Source organism: Cotesia typhae, unplaced genomic scaffold (assembly GCF_013202065.1).
Source record: "Cotesia typhae breed Kobodo isofemale line unplaced genomic scaffold, CoteBio_Ctyphae contig_5, whole genome shotgun sequence".
Lineage (NCBI taxonomy): Eukaryota > Metazoa > Arthropoda > Insecta > Hymenoptera > Braconidae > Cotesia > Cotesia typhae.
In genome coordinates this window covers 12,194,990-12,217,749 of record NW_027423757.1, presented here as the reverse complement: position 1 = coordinate 12,217,749, position 22,760 = coordinate 12,194,990, and the positions used below count along the sequence as shown (strand labels likewise).

The 22,760-nt window shown below is 34.8% G+C and overlaps 3 protein-coding genes across 5 annotated transcripts in view; 1 reads left to right on the top strand and 2 right to left on the bottom strand.

The window, feature by feature from the left end:
* Window positions 1–22,760, bottom strand: part of LOC141530944 (uncharacterized) — a 140,203-nt gene that overhangs the window by 53,212 nt on the left and 64,231 nt on the right. For all 3 annotated transcript variants that reach the window (XM_074248344.1, XM_074248346.1, XM_074248345.1), the window contains one exon: window positions 20,519–20,577. The gene's annotated coding sequence lies outside the window, so the exon portion shown is untranslated. The remainder of the gene's footprint in view (window positions 1–20,518; window positions 20,578–22,760) is intronic.
* Window positions 2,281–4,773, bottom strand: LOC141530470 (CCA tRNA nucleotidyltransferase 1, mitochondrial). Its single transcript, XM_074247579.1, has 2 exons — window positions 4,629–4,773; window positions 2,281–4,066 (listed from the first exon to the last, which is right to left on the bottom strand). The coding sequence occupies exons 1-2, from the start codon at window positions 4,689–4,691 to the stop codon at window positions 2,672–2,674; spliced, it is 1,458 nt and encodes a 485-aa protein (XP_074103680.1). The 5' UTR covers window positions 4,692–4,773; the 3' UTR covers window positions 2,281–2,671.
* LOC141530862 (uncharacterized) lies at window positions 5,696–7,915 on the top strand. Its single transcript, XM_074248226.1, has 2 exons — window positions 5,696–5,713; window positions 5,783–7,915. Exon 2 carries the CDS (start codon window positions 5,789–5,791, stop codon window positions 7,457–7,459), a length of 1,671 nt encoding a protein of 556 aa, XP_074104327.1. The 5' UTR covers window positions 5,696–5,713; window positions 5,783–5,788; the 3' UTR covers window positions 7,460–7,915.

The following is a 22,760-nucleotide window of genomic DNA, read 5'->3' as shown; positions in this document are numbered from 1 at the left end:
TTTTGTAAACTTTGAAATTTTTTAATTGATAAAAAAATTTTTTAACGATTTAGAAAGTTCAAGGATTAGTTTAAATATTTATTAAAAATATTTTGATATTTCTAATCCCGTAAGAAGTATTAAAAATGAAAAGAAAGAAATTTAAAATCCTTACTGCCGCATCAGCACATTATTCTTCAATTTTTAATCTCAAGGGTTGAATAAAAAAATTAAATTTATAATTTTTGCTTACAAATTAAAGAATTAAAAATTTTTTATTGGTGTGTATATGAATAGAAAGAAATTTGGGGCGAAAAAGAACCAAAGTAGGAAGGAAGAAAAAAAAAATAGTTGGAAGTAGAAATGAAATAAAACGTTTAGGAAAAAAGCGGCAGTGAGACTGGCAGCGAGCAGTTAATTCAACTCCGGGTCACGAAATCCTGGAACGTTGAGTCATTGTTCAAAGACGAGAAGTCGCCGTAAAAAACCAATGAACAACGAAAGACGGAGAAAGAATAGCTTGAAATAGGTGTTGTTTTCTCTCGGAGAGAAGCAACCCCGTTCGACACCAGCCGTAACATACCCCGTCCAGGACTTTGATCTCTCTCTCTCTCTCTCTCTGTACATCACGTGTAGCGCCGGAATCCAATTTTCTCAGCAGTTAGTAGTTACCCGTAATTAGTGTGTCCCGCTTAGCTCTACAATTGACAAGCGTCTGGTATACACAAGTACAAATTTTCATCCACCCCGAGTTAATGGAGCTTCATTAAATTGTTATTACAGTCTAACGAGAGCCCTCCCCGACAATTGAAACTCTCTTTTGTTGGACTCGCCTCTATCACATGCTTCTGCTTCTATTTTATATCCAGTAGATAGAGGCGAGTTCATGTCTCTAATAGCTCCTGTGTTCATGTTCGTGTTCACACCCCCGCTGTTGATTATTACCGGCTACTTAAATTCCATCAGTGCTATCGTGTTTGGCCAGCTAGCTTTAATTTTTTTTTTCATTTTCGGGACTGATTTGCTTTTTATCGGAAAATTTTGATATGAGTTTTGTCACCTGGCGTGGCTACGAGGACAGGAAACAAAGAGCACGTGGTATAGACACATAACACACAACATCGATCCGTTAAATATATCTACTCATATCTATACTCATCGTATGTAGTATGAAGTACATAGCTTGTTCCGTACTCTATATCCAATGGAATATGGTGAAAATTCATATATAAATAAATATATGTATTGATCGGTGTTAGTAGAGCCCGGCCGTCCAATGCACTTTCAATTATCCACATGACGACCCTTCAAACTCATCGCTTCTCTTCGACAGCTGATTTAAGCCCTTTTAAATTCACAATTACTAATGCGGTAATAATGGTCAGCCGCAGTTAACCAAAGTTCTATTGCCTTTTAATAAAACTTGTCGGGTTAATAATTGTTGGAAGAATCGAGGCTTGTGGAAAAGTTTTTTTTTTTTTTTTATTTGTAGATGAAAGAATTTTAGCGTTACTTTTTTTTTTTTTTTTTGTTACTTTTATGAATTTATTGATGAAAAGTTTTGGTAATTGTAGAGAAGTCGAGTTTTGTAGTTTTTTTATTTTTAAAAAATTAATTAATTTAATTATTAACTATTTATTTTATTCTTCTTTAAGCCTGATTTTGGAATCTTTTATTAAAAATTTAGAAAATTTTTTTTTTTATTCATTCATAAAAATTTTTTTATCATTTCTAATAATTCATTGAATTTTTTTAATTGTTTTACTTTTAATCCGCAGTATAAAAAAATTTTTTTTTTGGCAGGTTTAATTTATCTTTTTCATCAGAAAATTTACAAAGAAGAAATAAAAAAAAAAAGTATAAGTATCTGATCACCTCAATAATTAAATTCTTCATCGCCAAAAATAAACAAACCACTTCTTCACAATTACCAACTAATACAATGTAACATTCGTGTTGATTAAGCACCTATCAGCACACATCATAATAGTTATATGCATCCATCAATTGAATGTAGATCGAGATTAATTAAATGATAAATTAATCTTGTCTTGAAAGTTAAGGATGAGCCTCTTGCTTTGAAAAGTGCATTATATATTTGAAAAGTGATTCTTAATACGGATTATTCATTATTTCACCAAAGACTTGACTTGCTTCGGTTTTAACCCCGAAGCAGCGGATAAAGGATGAAGAAGCGACAGTGAATCCCAGGCAATTCAGTTATTATAGAATCAACGAGGCGAACACAAAAAAGGAACGAAACATTATCGGAAAGTATTCAGGTTCATAAAACGAAGACTCTTTTCTATTCAACTGCAATAAAAAAAAATCATTTTATTTTTTATTACATTTTTTACAATTTAATATCTTTTGTTGGAATTTATCGTACAAAAAAGCAACACTCAAATCGATGTTAAGCTCACCTAATTGAATAACCAAGAGCTTCGATTATTTCTTTTAAACTTGAGGTCATACAACAGTATGAAAGAATTATTTAAATTTCCCCAAAGCTTATAAGTAACTTAAATTTTAATATTTATATTTATTAAATATTTAAAATAAAGTTTTAAGAAGCCCAAGTGAAATCTCCGTGAGCTTCTCTCGGTACGACAGGAATCAAGTGTATCATTTGAGAATAAATTGTTAATTAAAAATAAATTACATCTATTTATAATAACAATAAAAATTATAATTAAAATTTTCCTTTTTTCTTGCTTGGCTTTTCTTTATTTTTAATTTTTTCAATCAACGGCTTGTACTTTTCCTGCAACGCGACGACAATATCAGGAGCGCGTTTCATCAATTCCTCCTTGGAGGTCTTGCAGCCGTCGAGGAGCCAGGAGTCTTTGAGAGCGTTGATCGTGTGAGCTGTCAGAACTGAATAAGGGACATGTGGCTTGAGATCGTGACCATTGACCGGGAACTTGGGCGGGTTCCACTCTTCAAAGGGTTTGAGAAGCTCGAAGTTTCCCCGGTACTTGATGACTTCCTTGATGTACTCCTTGGTGACCATCGGCTTGTTCGACTTGAGCAGCTGACACTGGAAGGGGTAGAGCGGATAGGGCTTGAGCTCGTCATCGCGGTGCGTGGTCACAAAGACAGCCAGGTCTCTCTGGTAAGCGGAGAGCTTCAGTCTTTCGTGAAGATTCATCGCGTCATCCGGATTCTTCAGCATGGCGGAGATCATGGTGATGGGATGGAGCTTGTGTCCAGCAGCGTGAGCTCGCTCGGAGATTTTTCTAAAATTCTCCAGGTCAGGGTGCTCCGGTAAGCCAATATACTGGGCCATGTTGCACTCGAGCATCTTGAGCGTGAGCTCCACCGTGAAGTTCCCTTCCAAGATTTTGCTCCACTCCATCCAGATCCTCTCACCGGAAATTCTCTCCAAGCCTTCGACATTGTCCACGATGGCTTTGATGGTCGCTTCGTCGTGGTTGCTGGGGTTTTCAGCGATCCTGCCGTAGAACCTGAAGTACCTGAGGATCCTGAGGAAGTCTTCTTGGATCCTGGTGGCCGGATCTCCGACAAAAGCGATCCTTCTGTTCTTGAGGTCCTCGTAGCCGAAGAAGAAGTCAAACACTCGCCCGTCCAGGTCCAGGTACATCGAGTTTATGGTCAGGTCACGGCGACTCGCGTCCAGCTTCCAGTCGGTCGTAAACTCGATGTCCGCGTGCCGGCCGTCGGTCACCACGTCGATCCTCAGGGTGGTGATTTCAAAGTTTTCGGTGTCGTTTATCCGAGCTGTTATGGTCCCGTGCTTCTCACCTTTGGTGTTCAGCATTCTGATCCCCTCCAAGGTGAACAGCTGCTTCATCTCGTCTGGAGTCGCGGTGCTCGCAAAGTCCAGGTCCTTGGGAGTTATTCCCATTAGAATGTCTCGGACTGCTCCGCCGGCGATTCTGATTTCATGGTTGTGTTTTTTAAATAGTGAGACCAGAGTTTCCAGCTCCGGGGAAAATATTGAACGGAATTCGGGGGTGTCCAGCTTGGTTATCACCGGATCTGCTCTAGAGGCTGGCATTGCTGCGTCTGTGTATTGTTTTACTCGTTTCCACTTTACTGCGTCTGACGCAGTTTTTAATAAGTTCTGAAATTATTATATGATACTAAAATTAGCCAAAGTTAATAATTTTTGATTCTTTTTATTAATTAAATTATAACTTAAGATGGTTTTTAAAAAATTGCACGTATAATTTATTAAATTTTCTACGGCTGAATTTTTTTTTTTTTTTTTTAATGATTTTTCAATAAAATAAATTATCAAAATTTTAAGATAGCTAAATTAATTTTCTTATTGTTTATTATAAAAAATTATCAGTGCAAATTATTTAAAAATATTTTTTTTTATAATTAAATTGTAATAAACATGAAAAAAAAAATTGTCACATGTCAGCTGATTTAAATATCATTATATAAATTATAAAAAATAACCTAACTTAGATAATTGACATTGTTTTAATTTTTGACAGCAAGTTATTTAATAAATTATAAAAATTATTTATAAAAATAAAAAAAAGAAACATAATTTTTTATTTGTTTACTCTTTTATTTTTTTTAATACTCAAAAAATTAAAAAAAAAAATATATGCTTACTGTCAATAGTGGAAACTTATATATAGAGGTTAAATGTTATTAATTTGAATACTTACTCGGCACTGAACATAACTTGATACTGTTTTTACTTGTTTTAATAACAGTGAGAGTACTGTCATCACTGATTTCTTTTTACATTAACATTATTTTACAAATAAATCACCACGCGTTATTTACGTTTCGTTGATCGCTGTTTTTTATTTTTTTTTTTTTTTCTGAAAAGTTAGAATTTTAATTGAGCGACGATTGCTAAGTAAGAGTTGCTTGCAAAACTGCAGTAAATAAAGAAATTTTGTTGAGGATTAAAGTAGTTTCCTTTGTTGCCCACAGTCAACAGACAAATGTCACTAGCTGCCAAGTTCTTGTTAAAATATATAAATTATATTCATGCGTAGTTCTTAGATGTGAAAATTAAAATTTATTTAATGAATTTTCAAAATAAAAAGAAGAAAAATTCGTGAGAAAAATTTGTTCAGTAAAAATAAAAATTAATGTCGAATATATTTGATAATTTTAAGAATTTTTGTAGCAATTAAATAAATTATAGCAAAAAAAAAAATTTATAAAAAAAAGTGACATTTAGAAATTAAGTTAAAATATTAACTTTGAAAAATTTGATTAACTATACTTCTTTTCTAATTTCTTTATCGACGAAGGTAAAATTGCAAATGTGGGCCCAAATTAATGATACTGAAAGCCGACAACTGTCAATTTCCAAAATTTTGCAACATTCCAAACTATAGATAAGCTTCTATTAGCTTCAGTATTCTTATCAAAGCTTGAATCGAAAGTACTGTGCTAGTACAAATTTTAGCCAAAAATTATAATTTAAATAAAAAAAAAAAAAATGTAAGTATTTTATTTATAAGTTTTTATAATAATTAAAGTTAATATTTTATATTGATTAAGTTTATAAGCTTTTATATTAATACAGTAGTCTGTTTGCTTTAACAGAAGCTTAGTAATGGATGTGTGTGCCACGTGGCACATATCTTACAACCGAAAATCGTGGCATGATTTCGAAATCAATTTGTTAATTTATTAAAAGCTTATTTCGAAATGTTAGTTTATATAAAAATTACTTTATAAATTTTCTGTGAATTTTTTCAATATTATTGGCTTTGAAATTAGAAGAAGAAAGGTTATCTTTTGTAACAATTTTAATTGTTTAAATTATGATTATAAATTGAATAATAATTTTTTATTTCAGAAGACGATGGCTAATCACGGAATGAAAGCAGTATTTACAGCAATAAGAACTCACAATATTCCACGTCTTAAGGAGCTGTTAACAGAAGAACCTTATCTCATAAACTGTAAGAATGTATATCAAAAGAATCTTTTCGAGATAGTGATGGTCACGCATTCTTATGAAATACTTGAAACGCTAATTAGCTTCGTCTCCGAAGATTCAATAGTTCCTAATGTTTACATGAGTTTGGTTTGGAATTTGCTACAATCGAATTATCTAGAACTTCTAGAGAAACTTCTAACCAAATGTAAGATTATTAACCTAAATAAATCACATTATATTCATAAGATACTTCAAACGGTAATCACAAAAAAATTATACGTAATACTAAAGCTTCTCACAATACGGAAAGTGAACCTAAATATTTCAAACTGCAGTAAATCGCCATTTTACATCGCTTGCAGACACGGAGATTTAGAAATGGTCAAAATGCTCTTGGAAGGTGGAGCTAATCCAAATTATAAAAAATTTAATCTGCCCGATGATTCCCACTATTACGCTGAAAGTTTCTACCCTATTCATGCTGCTATTTATTACAATCATAATGACATTCTTGATGAGCTTTTGAGTCATGGAATGGACGTGAACGCAATGTATGAAATTTGTGGTGAGATGAAATTCACATCATTGCTGCACTTTGCCTGTGCATCGCACAAACTTGAAGCTGTCAATCTACTTCTTCTGCGAGGTGCTGATGTCAACATACTCGATTTTGATGGCCTAAAGCCAATCAGCATTACGGTGAATTTGCCCGATGAACAATTCTTCCTTCATCTCATTCAGCACAAAGACTTCAAGTTGACTTTTGAAGACGCTGTCTACATTTTTGAATGGACCGTTGAGTTCCATAGATATTTTAGATTCCAGCTTTTGTTTGAGTATCTCCAAAAATTGTCTCGTAACGACTTGCTGAAACAAAGGATTTACAAGGAATTGATAAACAACCCCGATGCGAAGAGACCACTTCTTCACAGAGCTGCTCGATGGAATGCAAGCGAATGTATTGATATTCTCCTAGAAAATGGCGCAAAACTTGAGCTTCGGAATAAATACGGAAGAACTGCTACCCATGTTGCTTTTCGGTACCGACAAGTTGAATCCATAAAGAGACTAATTGAAAACGGAGCTGATATATTAGCTAAATGTACAAGAGGATTCCTCCCTATCACTTACGTTTATGAGCGTAAACTTGTCGAAAATCGCTATGAAACTGATGAAGAAATCGAGGAAGAAGACGAAGAGCGCAGAAGTGATGACCGTTATACCCTACTCTCTATTGTCATGCATCATGCCTTAAGGCTGCACACTTCGGGCGCTGTTTGTTTTCCTGAAGAATTTCATAAGTTTATTCGTGCTTATGAAAAGGCAAATCCGGAATATAAAAAAAGAATTAATTTTGACGAGTTGGAATTGATGAAGCAGAAGGTTATTAAAGATAGTGTCTCGTATTATCATTTTATTGTAGCTGATGTTAGTCAGAAAGCCAAGTACTTGGAGGATCCATTCATTTATCAGACTCTCAATAATAGAAACAATTACAGATATTTATTTAAGGATTTTGCGGCGGTTATTACTTATGCGTTTCAAAGTGGGTTGAGAGAAAAGAAAAAGCAGCAGAGACTTACCAAAAGCTAAAGTTATTTTTTCTTATTTGACTTTTGAAGTAATCTGTTTAGATTATTTTTTAATGACTCAAGATATAATTTACATGGATTACCTAATTTTCTATAAATTAATATTTCACTAGGAATTCAAATTGCGCGCCTTAATTTCGACCAATAAGGAATCGGGGACCATATTTTTTCGATATTTCGATATATTTCGATACTAACCAACTTCAACACAGTCATGAATTTTATATTATCAAATATTTTTTAATCGTAATTAATTTTTTTACTTTTCTATTTATTTGTAAAAATTTTTTACGCTAAAATTTCGATTTTAAATTTCTTCCTATTGTTAAAATATTATAGGTAACTTCCTATTTCAATAATGATCCAATAGATGGCACTAAGTCCTCTAAATTGAATTTAAAAATTTTTACTCTGTACATGATTGATAAATAAATACCAAAAATGTCGCAAAGAAAAATTATCTTATTAATTATTAATCCTGGAAATTTTAATTAAAAATAAAAAAAAAAAAGATAAGTCCACAGTTTACAGTAATTGAATGACGAGATAATTAACGGATAAATATGCTAATTGTTGGGAAATTACCCATAAATTTTCAGCAAACAAATATTTATTTGAAGAATAAATATAACGATTAATTAATATTTTTCAGAAACCATCGGGAGTGCTAGCTTGTGCCCAGTAGATGGCGGTACCCAGTTGGGTAAAATAAAAAATATCACTGATGGTGATGGAATAAATAAATAAATAAATAAATAAATAAACAAAATTAAACAATAAAGGAGAATAAATAGAATAATAATAATGTTAATAGCCAGATACTGTTTTTTCACCCAATATTTAAAAAATATAATATTTACTCTCGGAAATGATGACAAATTAATTTAAAAAACAATTAATAGATTGAAAGAGCAATGGTTAAAAACATGACTGAATATTTTGTCGAAATTATCGCCGCGGTATGTGTAAATTTACCACGTGGTAAAAACGGGGATAAATTGTGCAAACATTATTTATAAAACTGGAGTCGCGTTTTAAATTCTCGGTGTTTGTTTCTCCCAATGAGGGACAGAGGACGAGAGAAAGAGAGATGAGCAAGCCTTGCCCCGTATGCAAATCGATCTCTCATATATACATCCATACATACATATTATACAGACGAGGTAATAATGTGCGAAATTCCGTTCAAATATACCTCACATACATAATTAACCGATATGCCGTTTTGTACATAATTTTTTTTTTTCATTTATTTATCATTTTTATTATCTCCTATTTTTGTTTTTAAACTCGACTCATCATCGCTGATTGATCGGTGATTCCAAGTGATTAAATAAGTATCAAAATAAAATTAAATATTATTTATTTGCAAAGTTTAATTGGCCTAATTTTTGCGCTGTTACGTCAAATAAATAAATACTTTTTTTTTTAGTTAAATTAAATTAAATGACAATGAAGAATGATACGAAAATGACTGTCAATCAATCATAAGCTTCATGAATTTATCAGACCGCGGTCGAAGGATTATCGATCTGGCTTAACGCCGGTCACAGAAATCAGGATAGCAAATTTAGGAAAGGAGAGATCCGAGTTTGTAATATGTTCAAGGGGAAGAAGACAAGGTGGAAGTTGGAAGCAAGGACTAACGGGGATAGAAATAGGAGTAGAAGGATATAGAGTCCGTCGTTATCTGTAGAAAGCAGGCAACGTATTTTCACCCCTCTTGCCCAATACAAGCCAAGTCCTGCGCCCAACGTTCGTGTCCGCGAACTAAATGTCGACTACTATAACTACCACCACGACACGCCATGATGTATCGGCCATATTGCCTCTACTTACTGCCCTCCGTATTCACTATCATACATAGTAATAGCACATCATCGAGAATTATAAGGACTTGTCGTTATCTATGTCCTTCAACAAGACATTTACATTCTATATGATGCAAGAGTTGTAAACCGAAAACGAATGAGATGTTAATTTAATGACAGAAGATACACAAAAAAAATTATAATTAATTTAGCAGATATTTGACAATTTAAAAAAATAATTTATGGCAAAAAATTTTTTTCTTAAAATTAATTTTTTTTTTAAATAATTTTTCGGAAAAAATTAAATTTAAGAAAAAAAAATAAACTTGAATCAAAAGAAAAATTCTTGAACCAAGAAAATAATTTTGAAAAGTTTCATTGTCTTGAATCAAGACAATTCTCCTCTCGCTGATGGCCGATAATTTTCAATAATAAAAAAATTAAGTGAAAAATGAGGAGGTGAGTGAGCAAACGGAAGGCTGGAGGTCAGACACCGCCGGTGAGATCGGAGTAGTCACTCTTGAGTTCGGTTATTCTTTTCTCCATCACAGAGAACTTATATAATGCATGCGTAAGAAGAAAGGACCACCCATGCAGATGAGAAGAAGGTCCTCTTGACTCTCAGCTCGGTGCTCGAGAGGACTCGAGAGGGTTGGGCGCGAACCATCCACTCTATCATGCGAGGAATATACATATATTCATACACATATTCTCGAGGAAGAGTTTTAGTTTAAAACTTGCAAGATCGGCTTTAAAGCGATGAGGTCATTGAGAATCTTTGAGGAACAATTTGCTTGTTTTTGAATTTATGAATTTGCTTTTTAAGTGTCCAAGTCTTGTTGAGCCAGAAAGCCGAATCCGAGGCTCCAGATTCCAGGCCAGCCGGTCTCGAGTTTTTGAGTGCGTAATGGCACCCACCGTCAATACCAACTGTAAAATACTAAATAAAACACAAAACAGTTGTGTAAACTTTCTTCCAACTCGGAAATTTTGTACTAATAGAATCCCTTGGCAGGCTTTTGCCCTCGAGACTCGCGCCCTTTTCTTCTTTCAGTTCCTGGAAAAAGCTCTCGATATTTGGACACAATTCAACAACAACTGGTAGAAATACAATAATAAATTTTATCCTTTTTTTTTTTTATTTTAAGGGAAAAAGATTTTTAAATTACTGAAGATGATCAGAAGAGTTTATTTACTGTTGATAAATTTATTTATTTATAAACAATTTTTTTTTCTAAATATAAGATTCTAATTTTTCAATTTTTAATGAATATTTTTGGGGAAAAAAATTATATTTGTTATCAATTAATTAACAAATATTTATTATAAGTTAATAAAAAAATTATTAGCAGTTCTAATAAACGATTTGTTAATTGTTAGTTAATTTTTATTCAATAAATAATTTAATAACTTTGAAAAAAAATTTATTTAATAATTGAATTTATCAACAGTTAATTATCCTCATTAATTATTAACTGTAATTTATCTAGTTTTATCTTAGAGCAACTAAATTATATAAAGAGTACTTTATAAACTGTTCTTTGCATGAAGTAAAAAAATGAAAAAAAATATAATTGAATTTGAAAAAATATCTCTAGCACAAACATTCAAAGTGGATAGACCAGTAACAGAGTGTGAAGTAATAGTAAGTGAAGGCATGAGACGCAACTAAACGCAAAATAAAAATACAAGAGTAAGAATGATCGAACGCTGCGTGTGGTCCAGGTCTCGAGGTGTTAATCATGTGTCCCGGCTACCGTACACCTCCTCGGGTCCCTTCAATTAGTATATACATTTGCCCACGTTTCACCTTTTGACTCCTCGGAAGCCTCTTACTACACACTCGTGTCGTCAAGTAACTTCGCTGTCCATATGCTCTTGCTCTGTATCGCAGACCATTCTTTCATCACTTTCGAATATTATCCTTGACTGTACGGACGTTCAAATTCAAAAATAAAATCTGTAGAGCACGCGTCTATGTTCAGAGCTCCATTGTTTCGGGTACCGTTGTTTACGACAAAAATAAAAATAAAACTCATGACATCTAGCATCAACGCTGACCAGTTTAAGCTTTCAAGATCGGTCCGATCCTCGTCTTGGCTCCTCATCTTGAGATCCCAGAACCTGTTTTAGAACTTGAGATTGTTTCTTCCTAAATCGGGACCAAAACAGATCCGAGAATTGATGACCTCACTCATCAGCAGAAAGATAGAAGCGACTTAACTTTAATCCGCGGTCTGGGCACCTGTCGCGTGTCGGGGGTGCAGGGGCAAAAAGTCCCGATACTCTTATTCCGGATAAGGACAGCAGAAAAAGAGAATAAGAGCGATGGTCAGGGTGCCAGGAACACGTGGTTCTATTTGCAAAAACAAAGTTTGCACGGGACAAACACAGCCGTGCACACAGACCAGACAGACATCGACCTAGTGTATAGTGAATAGTGTACAGGTCCCGGGTCCCGGGGTCAAAAGCGCAACAAAGACACGGATTACGTTTCGTTTTCATGTGTACCAATCTAGTCTATTTTTAATTTTGTTCATTTAGTTTGTAATTGCGTTTTGAGGAGATTTTCGAGAAATTTTACTAATTTATTGCATTTTTCTTTTGATATTTTTTAAGTCAGATCGTCAAGTTGGTTCACATTTATACATTTTTGATTTTAACTAAAAAAAAATAAATTAGTATTGAAAACCATCTTGTAAAAATTAAACAAACTATAATTTTCATATTTCTGCATTGTTCTAGGCCAAAAACCGACTTATTTGATGAAGTTTAATTCATTCTAACAATCCTGCATATTTTTAGTAACTTTGAAATATCCACTTCCAATTCGGCTGCCAAATAGTCTTTTTATTTCTGTTTTTGTTCTCTGTCGTCATCAATGACACTTGATCAAACCTCCGCTTGCTTGTTGCTCCAATTTCGATTTACTTACTACGATAAAAAAATACTTGAGTAAATTGAGGTCACGGATCATCACCAACGTAATGTTATTCATCATTCAGGAAATAGTTATCCCCTTCTGTTTCCCTCACTTGGGAGTTATTAAGGTGATAATTGAATTCGAGGTCGTCGATGACGATTCTCAAGATATTAATGGTTTATTTTTACAACGCTTGATGAACTTATGGGAGTATTCTTTCTTGATTATCCAAAATGCAGTAATGAAGAAATGACAGAACAGCAAACCTCAAAAACCAGCGACATTTGATTAAAGCAATAAACAGTAAAGCATAAATAGGGTTGAAAAATAACTCTGTTGCTCTTGCTGTTGCTGTTGCTCTGAGCGACGGCGCCGCAGCATAAGCAGGGAAACTAAACGCAAGCTTCTGTGTTGACACGCAAATATTTGCTGCGGCATACACTACCACCGCTGGAAAATACTCCCTTCTCATCCCCGATCTGGATCCACGGTCTTACATTAGTTCCTCTCATATCTGTGCACCTCAGGTCTAATTTCCGTAAGTACCGTTGCCATTACTGCATTTTAAAAACTCCACCCTTTATTTTTAGTCTACTCAAGTATAAACACTTGTATGTATCCAGAGTAAACGACTCACTCTCGACTCTCCCGGGAAACTCCTGCTACCCACCAACCCGTTTATCAAACATACGTGTTTTATTGCTAACGACAATATTATTTGATACAGAAGTACAGGCACAAGTTTAAGCCATAGGTAATGCAAAGACTTGTTCGTCTTCGACTCTGCTTAAATCCTCTAGTGTCTTTTTAATCCTTCTTCAGTTTGCTCTACTTCTTCATCATTCTGTTTATCATCAATAATTTTCGGTCATTTATTTTGGAATCATTTTCTTCGTTATCCTTGTAATTGAACGTTTTGTCAATTCTGCAAGTTTTTAATAGCTTTAAGTGATCTAATTCCATTTCATCGGTCAAATGGTCCCTTTTTGTCCAGACAGGATAAGCACATGTCGTTGTAAAATTTCCATCGCCATTTCGAATTTAATCTTCGATTGTTTAAACAGTAATTTTATTTTTTCAGGTCATCCAGGTTAATGTGTATAAGACAATCAAACAAAAGTACAAGTGGTGCTTCGTGGGAATAAAAGTGAATTATTATAAGCCTGCAAATTGATTTCCAATGGGCGACTTTGGGAGTATTTACATAGATTACTCGGACGACTCGGTACTGTGGTCAAAGTTGGCCAATATATTCACCCGTTGCAATCTAGTCTGGTGGGTACAGGCTACAGGGCTTAAATTACCAGCTATCAGCATGTGAACCAGAGGGAAAGAGCCAGAAGAGGAGACAAGGGTTGAATACGTTGGAGTCGGAGCCGGAGCTGGAGGTCAATGGAGAGCCAGAGTATAACCACCAGGATAGTCGAGAATGAGGAACGATTGTACGATCGAAAGAGAGTGGTGCAAACATTTGCCTGCCGCCTGCTAAATTAAAAGCACACAGAGGACAGAGGATAGATGATTCTCAATCGAATAAGTGAGAAGACAAAAGCACCAAGGCCAAACTCACCCGGTCTGTGTTAGTGGATGAGCCATTACATCTGATCAGGTGAGCGCCTAACTTATCATACTTCACACATCACACATCGCTCATCAAATATGTTTATCAAAATATTTTTTGTTATTGTAACAATATTTAGATGCTTTGTTTATTTATTTGTGAGGTATATATTTATTTGGTAACGGAGACTTTTTGCAGTTAATTTATGACAAATAATCACGGCAAACTATTCTGGCAAATATTTATAACGTTTATGTAACTTAACCACCGTTTAATGTGTCGTGTCGTTTTAACTTATTTCCTTTTCTCGATCCAGCTACTCTGCGAGCTCTTTCTCTCTTTCTCCCCCGTTAATCTTTATTCTTTATTCTTTATTCTTTATACTCTGGTGCTTGCTGCTATATCAATATTTTAGTGTTTACTATTATCAATATTGTCATTGTACAATGTGAATTTTATCACTCTGAATTGATACAATTGTTTGCACAGCCAAGTCTCTACGAATAAACATTTAATAATTGTTGAAACGATTAGCAAGGGTAATAATAATATATAATGGAGCGATATGGAATTATAATTTTTAATTACAAGCTAAACAGCAAAAAGCTTACACTTTTTAACAAAGAAATTTTTTGTGAATTTATTTAAAATAAAATTTTCAATATTATTAATTCAAAGGAAAAAAAATTTCGAACAAGTTACATCACAAATTGCCAAACATTCATCAAATATTTACTGTGAGTGTTTTAATAGCCAACGTAGACCCGATACACACTAAAGATCTCAAAAAAAAAAAAAAAAAAAAAAAAAAACTCACACCGTAAAAGAGTGATATATCTTACCCCCCACTAACTCTTCGACGAGCAAGAGTACTTATTTATTAATAATTGAAGCATTAAACATGTCTCAACGATATTGACTGTCAGTAGAATAGATGGTCATCCAGCAAACAACAATTACTGGACTTCAGCACGCGCCTTCGTCTTGATAAACGACCCGTAATTAAGGTTCACGCGCTTAACTCGAACCGCGAGTCCTCTCCAGGTAACGAAGGCGTCCACGCGACCGGAAGCACGTCCGGTTGGACGAGCCAATGTGTCATTGTGTGTTCTTGCGTGTGAACTGTTCTTGGGTCGAGTATGTACTTTTGTGTATCAGAGAGGCATTATCATGTGCACAACATCCAAGAACAAACACAAGACCGAAAATTAAATTAATAAATAATGATGATGATCATAAACATAAACAAGTTATTATTATCTAGCATGATAATGATAATAAATGTTTACGACGGTGAGACGAAGGATGTAGGCGGCTTTTGTGAAATCAAACAACTTGCTATCTGTTATCTGGCATCATAACTCTCGAGTTATTACTGTACCCGGTAATTTAGAGCACACGGCACCTTTGAGTCCTAGGACTAACTTTGCGTTGGATAGGAAGCAAACATTTTGGACGCCCAAAGTCATTTACTCCCCGGATTTTCAGCGCCGACCGAAAAATTAAACGGAGTTTTATAAATAAATAAATTAGTATGTCGATGTCGCTGGAGCTGGAAAGGTAAACGAGAAGTAATTGTGGGAAGGAAATTTAATTCAAGTGTCTTTGAGTTACTTTTGGTTCTGGGGCGAATACGACGGATGAGAGAGGCTGAGAACGCTAAAAATCCCCAGTGTCCCTTTACTTCTTTTAAGCGGGCGGATAAACTTCGCTCTAGACTCAAGAAAAAGAGATGCTATCTGTTTACAGATCCCCGACTAGATGGCTAAAGTTTATTAATTAGCTGGGAATTAAAGGACGCTTTCAGTACTTAAGTCACTGAGGACTTCAGAAGAAAGGGGAAATAATTCTCAAAGTAATGAATATTTGGAATTGAGGAAAGTTTGACAAAAAATTTGGGTTAAAATTGATTAATTGGAGGTATGATTTGAAGATGACAACTAATATCACAGTTTTTGGATAATAATTAAAAATAGGTCACAGATAATTGGACTTGATAAGAGAAAACAATTATGTCAAAATGGAAATTTTTGAACAATTTTGGAACAAAAAAAAGTCATTGTGTTAATTTTAATCTAATGATCGCCTATTTAAAAATTTTTGTAAAGACAGCTCATTTGATTTCAGAAGATGAGAAACAGAATGATAATAACTGTTTGTCCAAAAACCAGACTCCTGAGGTTTCTTGATCTCTTATCTCAAAATTCTAACCTTTATTGAGTTATTATTATCAGCCAGATGAATAAAAGAGAATTAATTATTGACATGGCAGAAGGGTTGATAGAGAGATGCCGGGGAAGTCAAATAGACTTAACAGGGTATCTTATGAGTAGGGCAAACGAAAAAAAGCACATGTATCTAGTTGGGTCGGAAATGATGGAATTGCCTGAGGGTTTTCGCGTTGGACTGCCAGCTATTTTCCGGGATAGCAGCGGATAGAATCCAACTCTGTAAGCTCGCGCCAGGAAACCTCCTACAACCTACAATAATGGGTAAACACACTTCCGGTGGATTTTACCATAGAAATCTCAACTCTTTGGCGGCTGTAGACTGTAGACTCGAGATGGAAGAATTTCCTCTCGTGAGTTTTCAACCCTTCCTCCTCTTTCTTCTGCTTCTACAGAGCTGGTATAATATTCAATTACATAGCTTCAAGTAAAGTCAAACAACCCCAAAAGGCTTTTACTTCCGCGCTCGGCCCCACCGCCCGGCCAAGGAAGGCGCTTATTCGTCTATCGTCTGCAATGCTGCTCATGTCTGAGAACCTTACGTGAGTAAAGGAATTTTTTACAAGAAAAATACAACAACTACAGACTCGAAGTATGTATCATGTTAGAGTACAAATAATGTATAATATGTGAAAATATATCAAAAAAAGGTCTATTTATTTTTATATTCTCATGGCATTTAATCAGACAATAAAAATAGTGTGGCATGCCCAACGAATCGTGACCGAAGGGTCTTTTTTCTTATTCATTCGTCGTTTAGTCAAATTATCGGTCATCATTATATACAGCCCCTTTTGTGTTATTCTGGGCATGCACTTCTCCCATTACAATAAACCCACTGTATTAATTCGAGTGCTCCGAGTATTGTTATCCTAATTTCTGATATTTTACTTCTTTCTTATTCATTTTTATACTATTATACATAATTTACTGCCTTATATATTCTAATGTTAATCCATAAATTTTTTAACTATTTTTTATTTATTCAAAGATTGATTCCGAATTCTTATTTCGAGGTCGTTGACCTCCAAGTTTTCAAAAAAAATTTTTTTTTAAATATCACGAAATTTTTATACCTCATAATAGTTTGAACTGGGTAAATTTTTAAGAAATTCGTTTCAATAATAACCGATGATCATTTTTTTGACTTGCTAAATTGCCAAAACAATAATTCAACCCATAATTGCCTAATACATTAATATTTGTTATGTATTAACACAAACATGAAGTTTATCAATTAATTATTGAAGTTAATCGCAAAAAATAATGCCAATTAATTAATCATTCGATTTGTAAATAAGCAGAAGGGTGAGACGAACCGCAGTATTACTGGTATAAATTCGAAACCGGGTAGTAGCTGGTGGGTATGTATTAACGGTATCAGCATACCAGAACTCATCCCTTTGTGAATGTAAATCTACGGTAGCAAACCCCTGCTGCGAAATTCTCTAGCTTGAATAAACTAGGCAGCCCCCTTTTACAGAGTCAGTGTGGAGTAACTCAATACTGTCGACATCAGGAGTCATTTTGAGCGTGTTTTTTTCAGCAAACATTCACTTTGAGCTCTGTGTGATGTTTTTGGTCGTTAAATTGCAGCCAATAATTAGTGGAACTGATCGGAGCTGACGATTCGCGATTGAACTTTGAGTAAACTGAATCTCCCTTGTCGCGGTTTACGTAAAATTGTGCGTAGCTACTCACAAACGGATTTAATTTATTTTAACAAATTGGATCGTACTGCAGCAGAGCAGATCATCATCGAAAAGACCAAAAAATTCCCGTGTAAATAATCAAATTCCCATTTTAGTTTCATTAACATCAAACACAATCTCAATGCAAATTCAAACGGAATGCAAATGCAAACACAAACACAAACACAAATCTAAATAAAAATAACAATAATAACATAGATTACCATCAACAGCAATAATAAAAATAATAATTACAGGCATTAATATTTATGGTAATAAATTTAGTATATCGACGGAGTACGTCGAGGACAACGATGAGGTTCATTACTATTCATGTCTTACAAGCACGTCGATCAATTGCGGGCAAGAGAGGCATGACATTGTAATGTGCGATGCTTACCGACGTATTTAGGGGTGACGTAGGAGGAACTGCTCCATGTATGTTTATATGTATATGAGGAAAGGGATGAAGGGCGAGGGTGAAGGGAGAACCGACGAGGCACTAGTAACGAGTATTTGCTGGTCGGCTCGATGCATAGTTAATGATTTGTCAACTCGAATTCCCTGTACTAGAGCGTGCCATACGAGTCCGAGCACAGGACATACATTATGGCTGGCTATGGCCATATACCGGGTGTCCTATGTTCCATACTCCATGTTTGGCCTCCAATGTTCAGAGCTCATCCGTTCATGAATGCCGATACTCTCTTTATGATTCCATAATTCCTTTTCAATTCATTCCAAAAAGGATTCACCTTTTCTATCCTCTTGAATGCGCGATCAAAGTGTTCCATTTCGTTTACTTTTGGTTGACCACAGTCAACATGCGAATCGTGCCAATTTGTCGAAGGACGAGCATTTTTTTGGTTTGCAATTTTGGACACGCTACGAGAATTATTGTAATTTGAATTAATTGGACATTACTTATTGATGCACAATGTTTATTTTATTAAACGGGCGTATGTTTATGGCATTGGTAATCTTGAAGCGTATCATTATTGTGAGTATGATCATTAGATCACTGTCACTAATTAATGGGAGATGAGGAGACTCCGCAGAGTGTTATGTCAGAATTTGTAATGGCGAGATATGGAATATGGAGCCTCGAATTTCGGGCAGATATATGCTGGTGGTGGAGCGAGGAAGGTTGTAGATATAGGAAGCCACCAGGCCGGGGCGATGTAGACAATCTCCAAATATTTGCGAGGCCAAATATCTTATATAAACAGCAAAGTGTCACGCAGTCTCCGTCATCCGTCAACGAGTCAAGTTATCGGAATTTCCCTACAGCATACGTTGTATGGATCAACTCAAATAATCATATTTCTCAATTAACCACCGTCAATTAGGACTAGTCACCAGGGACGAGTGTCGTGCTGCCTAATTAGCATGTTAGGGTTTTGGAAACTATGTAAACTGGGGGTAGAACTTGCTAGGAGCTGTGCAGTTAGTATTTGACTGCCGAAAATTACAATTTATAATGAAAAGAATTTTGGCTAAGTGGTTTTTTATATTTTTGAAGACTGTTTAGTTAGTTTAGATACTTTTGGAACAGATTGAACTCTTTTAATTCCAAATTTAAGTTATTCATACAAATTTTGATATTAATGGTTAACATCTAATCCATAAACCCCTAAATTCACCGCAACTATAAAAAATGTAAGAGAAATTTGATTTTTATAATATTACTTGTGTCCAATCGAGTTGACTTTTGTGTCCATTGTTCCGGCAATGTCGGTTTCCCGCTGAGGCAAGTTTGTACAAAATAGCTTGGACCCCAGTTTGTCCTATTCGGTTGCACCCCACCTGGCAGCGCACAGCATTCAGGTTCATCCTATTATATCGAACGAGCCCAAAAACTAGTGGCGATCCATCTCTTACACATTCTCTGTCTCTTTTGCACCTTCGGGTCGGGCACATCGTAGCAGGCCATAATAAAACATGTAACATACGCCACTATTTGTCATGATTAGCCGAAGATTACCAGCGCCGCTGACAGTTATTCGAGGTGATATCCTCAGCCTCCCGCTCCACCCACGGGAATTTTTTACCAACACATTTTAAAAAAACAGCTGGAGCTACTATACAAAGTGTGTACAAAGAAAACGATAAATTAGCTTTTAAATTATCGGATATTTACACTGATATGTATTTACAAATTTATTATTTAATCGTGTTGTTCATTTTGTACTTGGTTGTTATTAATATAATACACCCGTGCGCGTAGTACATGTATGTACAATGTACACATGTGTGGATGTGTGGATGTGGCGCGTTACTCGATCTCAACTGCGGCGGTGTACGCGATGTCAATATTATACGACAAACACACTTAAATAGGCTTAAAATACTAACGTATCCACCTCGTTTACCACCGCACTCAATCGTGTGTACACTCAGACTTTATAGAAGTGTGTTGATAATCACATTTATAACTATTTACAACTAAACATACCTAACCATTCATTATTATCTTCATCGAGTACCCCTTATTATTTTATCAGCACACATTCTCAGAAGGTACACAACTACCTAATTTTAAAATCACTAAATCCTTAACTTTTTGATTTTTTGACTATTTCACTCTTCTTAATATCCAAATTATTATTTTTTACTTATTACATTAATTCATTTAACCTAAAAGCTTCTTTAGAATTGATTCAAAATTCCTTTAATTAGCTTGACCCAATTCTGAACCTACCAAGTGACTTTTGAGTATTTTTTTCATCCAAATTTATAAAAAAAAATACAAACTATTTTGACCTAAAAATTTTCGATAGTATTGGTATAAAATAAATTGCAACCAAAAATTAAAATTTGAATAAGTAAAAAAATTAAAAACTCACATTTAAAAAATCAGCAAAGTCTGCAAAATAATAATCAGCTACTCATTAAAACCTCGTGCCTGCAAAAAAAAAAAAAAAAAAGTCATTATGTAACAAGTATATATTAAAAATCAATTAAACTTGTTGCGTAGATTATTATTTATCAGGCAGTAATTATTTCTGTGTGCATAACAATATTTAAAACACACTAATAGTGTGTACAAACATTAGCGAAGCCAAGAGTAAATTTCCATTAAGAGTTTATAAATAATTGATGATTTACCAATTGGTAACGCAAAGCGGCGGACGCAATCAGGCCAGCATTATTAATGTTAATATTGGAATTGGAGTTGGAAAGGTAAAAAAGTAGAAGGTATGAGGTAGAAGGTGGCGGATGGCCAAAAAAGAAAAACCCGAGAATAGGAGAAAAATAGATGATAGATCCGAGTTTGGAATGAATGAGCGCGGGCGTACGTTGTTCTGTATGTACGCGTGGAACGCAACATTGAACTTGTATGGAACTAACGAGATCAGCGGTACGCTGCTGATGTCGATGTGTAGGATGAATGTAGCAGTAGAAAGCTACACTGTGTATAATATAAGAGTAGAGCCACCGGTGACTGGATATTTACTGATTGGCTTAAATCAACGCTAAGCCGATCCAATCCAATTGGTGGCCTCAGGCACGGCGGCCCCTTTCTGCCGTTTACAATAACAAACACACACATGAACAGTGAATCCAGACGAAGCAAACTATTAATGATCCACGACACGGTTTTCGATCGATGACGATATCCAGGAAGCGAGCTCCACTGATACATTACTTACGGAATCCCTGAATAGTCTCAGTCTGGATGCAATGCGTTACGGGGATCTCCAAATCGAGGCATTGTCTGACGATTAATCGACCAAGCCGACATCCTATCGGTCTTAAACGGAAAATAGATTGCGATAATTAAGATCTATGGTTGTTGTTATAGATTCTAAGACACAAGAGATGAGGAGGATTCAGCTAAGCCGAAATTTGTCTTGGTAGACTTTGACTAGACTCCAGGTGTCTGGAAGCTGGATTACAACCCCCCGCTATTTTGGGCTAAACTACTGAACGGTATAGGTTACTGTTTGGCTCCCGCTGGCTCGGGCGTGATCTAATCGGTTAACCGCAAGATCTTAGGCCGGTGTTTCTAGTGTGATCTTGTATGTCTTTTAAAGTGGATTATCAGCTTTGGAGCTCACTGTTTGAGTCGGGGTGTTGAAGTGGGAATTTTTTGTCTTGATAAAAAGTGAATTATTTGTAGAAAAAATATACGAACGCCAATTGTTGACACTCTGTTTTGGTTTTAAGATTTGGTTAATTAGCTGGAGTTAATCACAATCTTTCACCTTTTATACGGTTTTTTTAATTGGAAGAATTTAAATAATTTAAGGGATGAAAAAAAATTTTTTTTCAATTATCTTCAAGTTATGACCTCTCTAATGTTTTTATGATATTTTGGGCTAATATATGATATGTGGGGCAAAATGGACCACTCGAAAAAAAAAAAAAAAAAACAAAAACAAAAAAAATTTTTTGTGCTTTTACTTTGAAGTTTTTGATTTTGAAGCTATATAAATGTTTAATATAATTTAATGGAACAATAAAATTTGATCTTAACGAAAATTTGTCAAATCTCAGCAACATTCAATTCAATTATAGGAGAAAAAATTTATTGGACATCAGTGAATTGAATAATGAATGAAGAGAAAGGTCAAACGAGCCTATTTAGTTGATCAGAGGGGTTGGTTTAGGCGTTACAATCTCTTCTGTCGGGTATTTTATGTTAGGGCGCTTATAGATGGATTCGTTTGTAATAATAATTTCATTCTTGAGGGTCACAACATCAACAACAATAACATTACAGATTTATCGATAGACAAATTGCCAGGAAAAATATACTTTTTTCACAAGATATTATTTCGCGCAGAGCAGAAGTGGACAAAAAGTATTTTTCAAGAAAATCGATCTATTAAATTTTCCTTGTTGTGATTTTACGGATCATCAAAGGAAACGGTCAATAATAGATTGCGTAGGTGAAAAGTCGAAGATATGAGGCGTGTCCGATGATAAAAGACCTGGATTGGGCACCCGTGTGAACTTCCTCGAGGAAGTCAACGAGTCTACAACTTTTTCATGAGTTCTTTATTCATAGTTCCGAACATAATATAATATAATATAATATAGCAGGTCTTTTTACGGCGAGTTATGGATTCCGCCTACGAGATA

Coding starts and splice junctions, on each gene's coding strand:
- LOC141530470 (XM_074247579.1), bottom strand. CDS start 4,691: ATGACAGTACTCTCACTGTTATTAAAACAAGTAAAAACAGTATCAAGT. Junction 4,067..4,628: donor CAAGTTATGTTCAGTGCCGA/GTAAGTATTCAA, acceptor TAATAATTTCAG/AACTTATTAAAAACTGCGTC.
- LOC141530862 (XM_074248226.1), top strand. CDS start 5,789: ATGGCTAATCACGGAATGAAAGCAGTATTTACAGCAATAAGAACTCAC.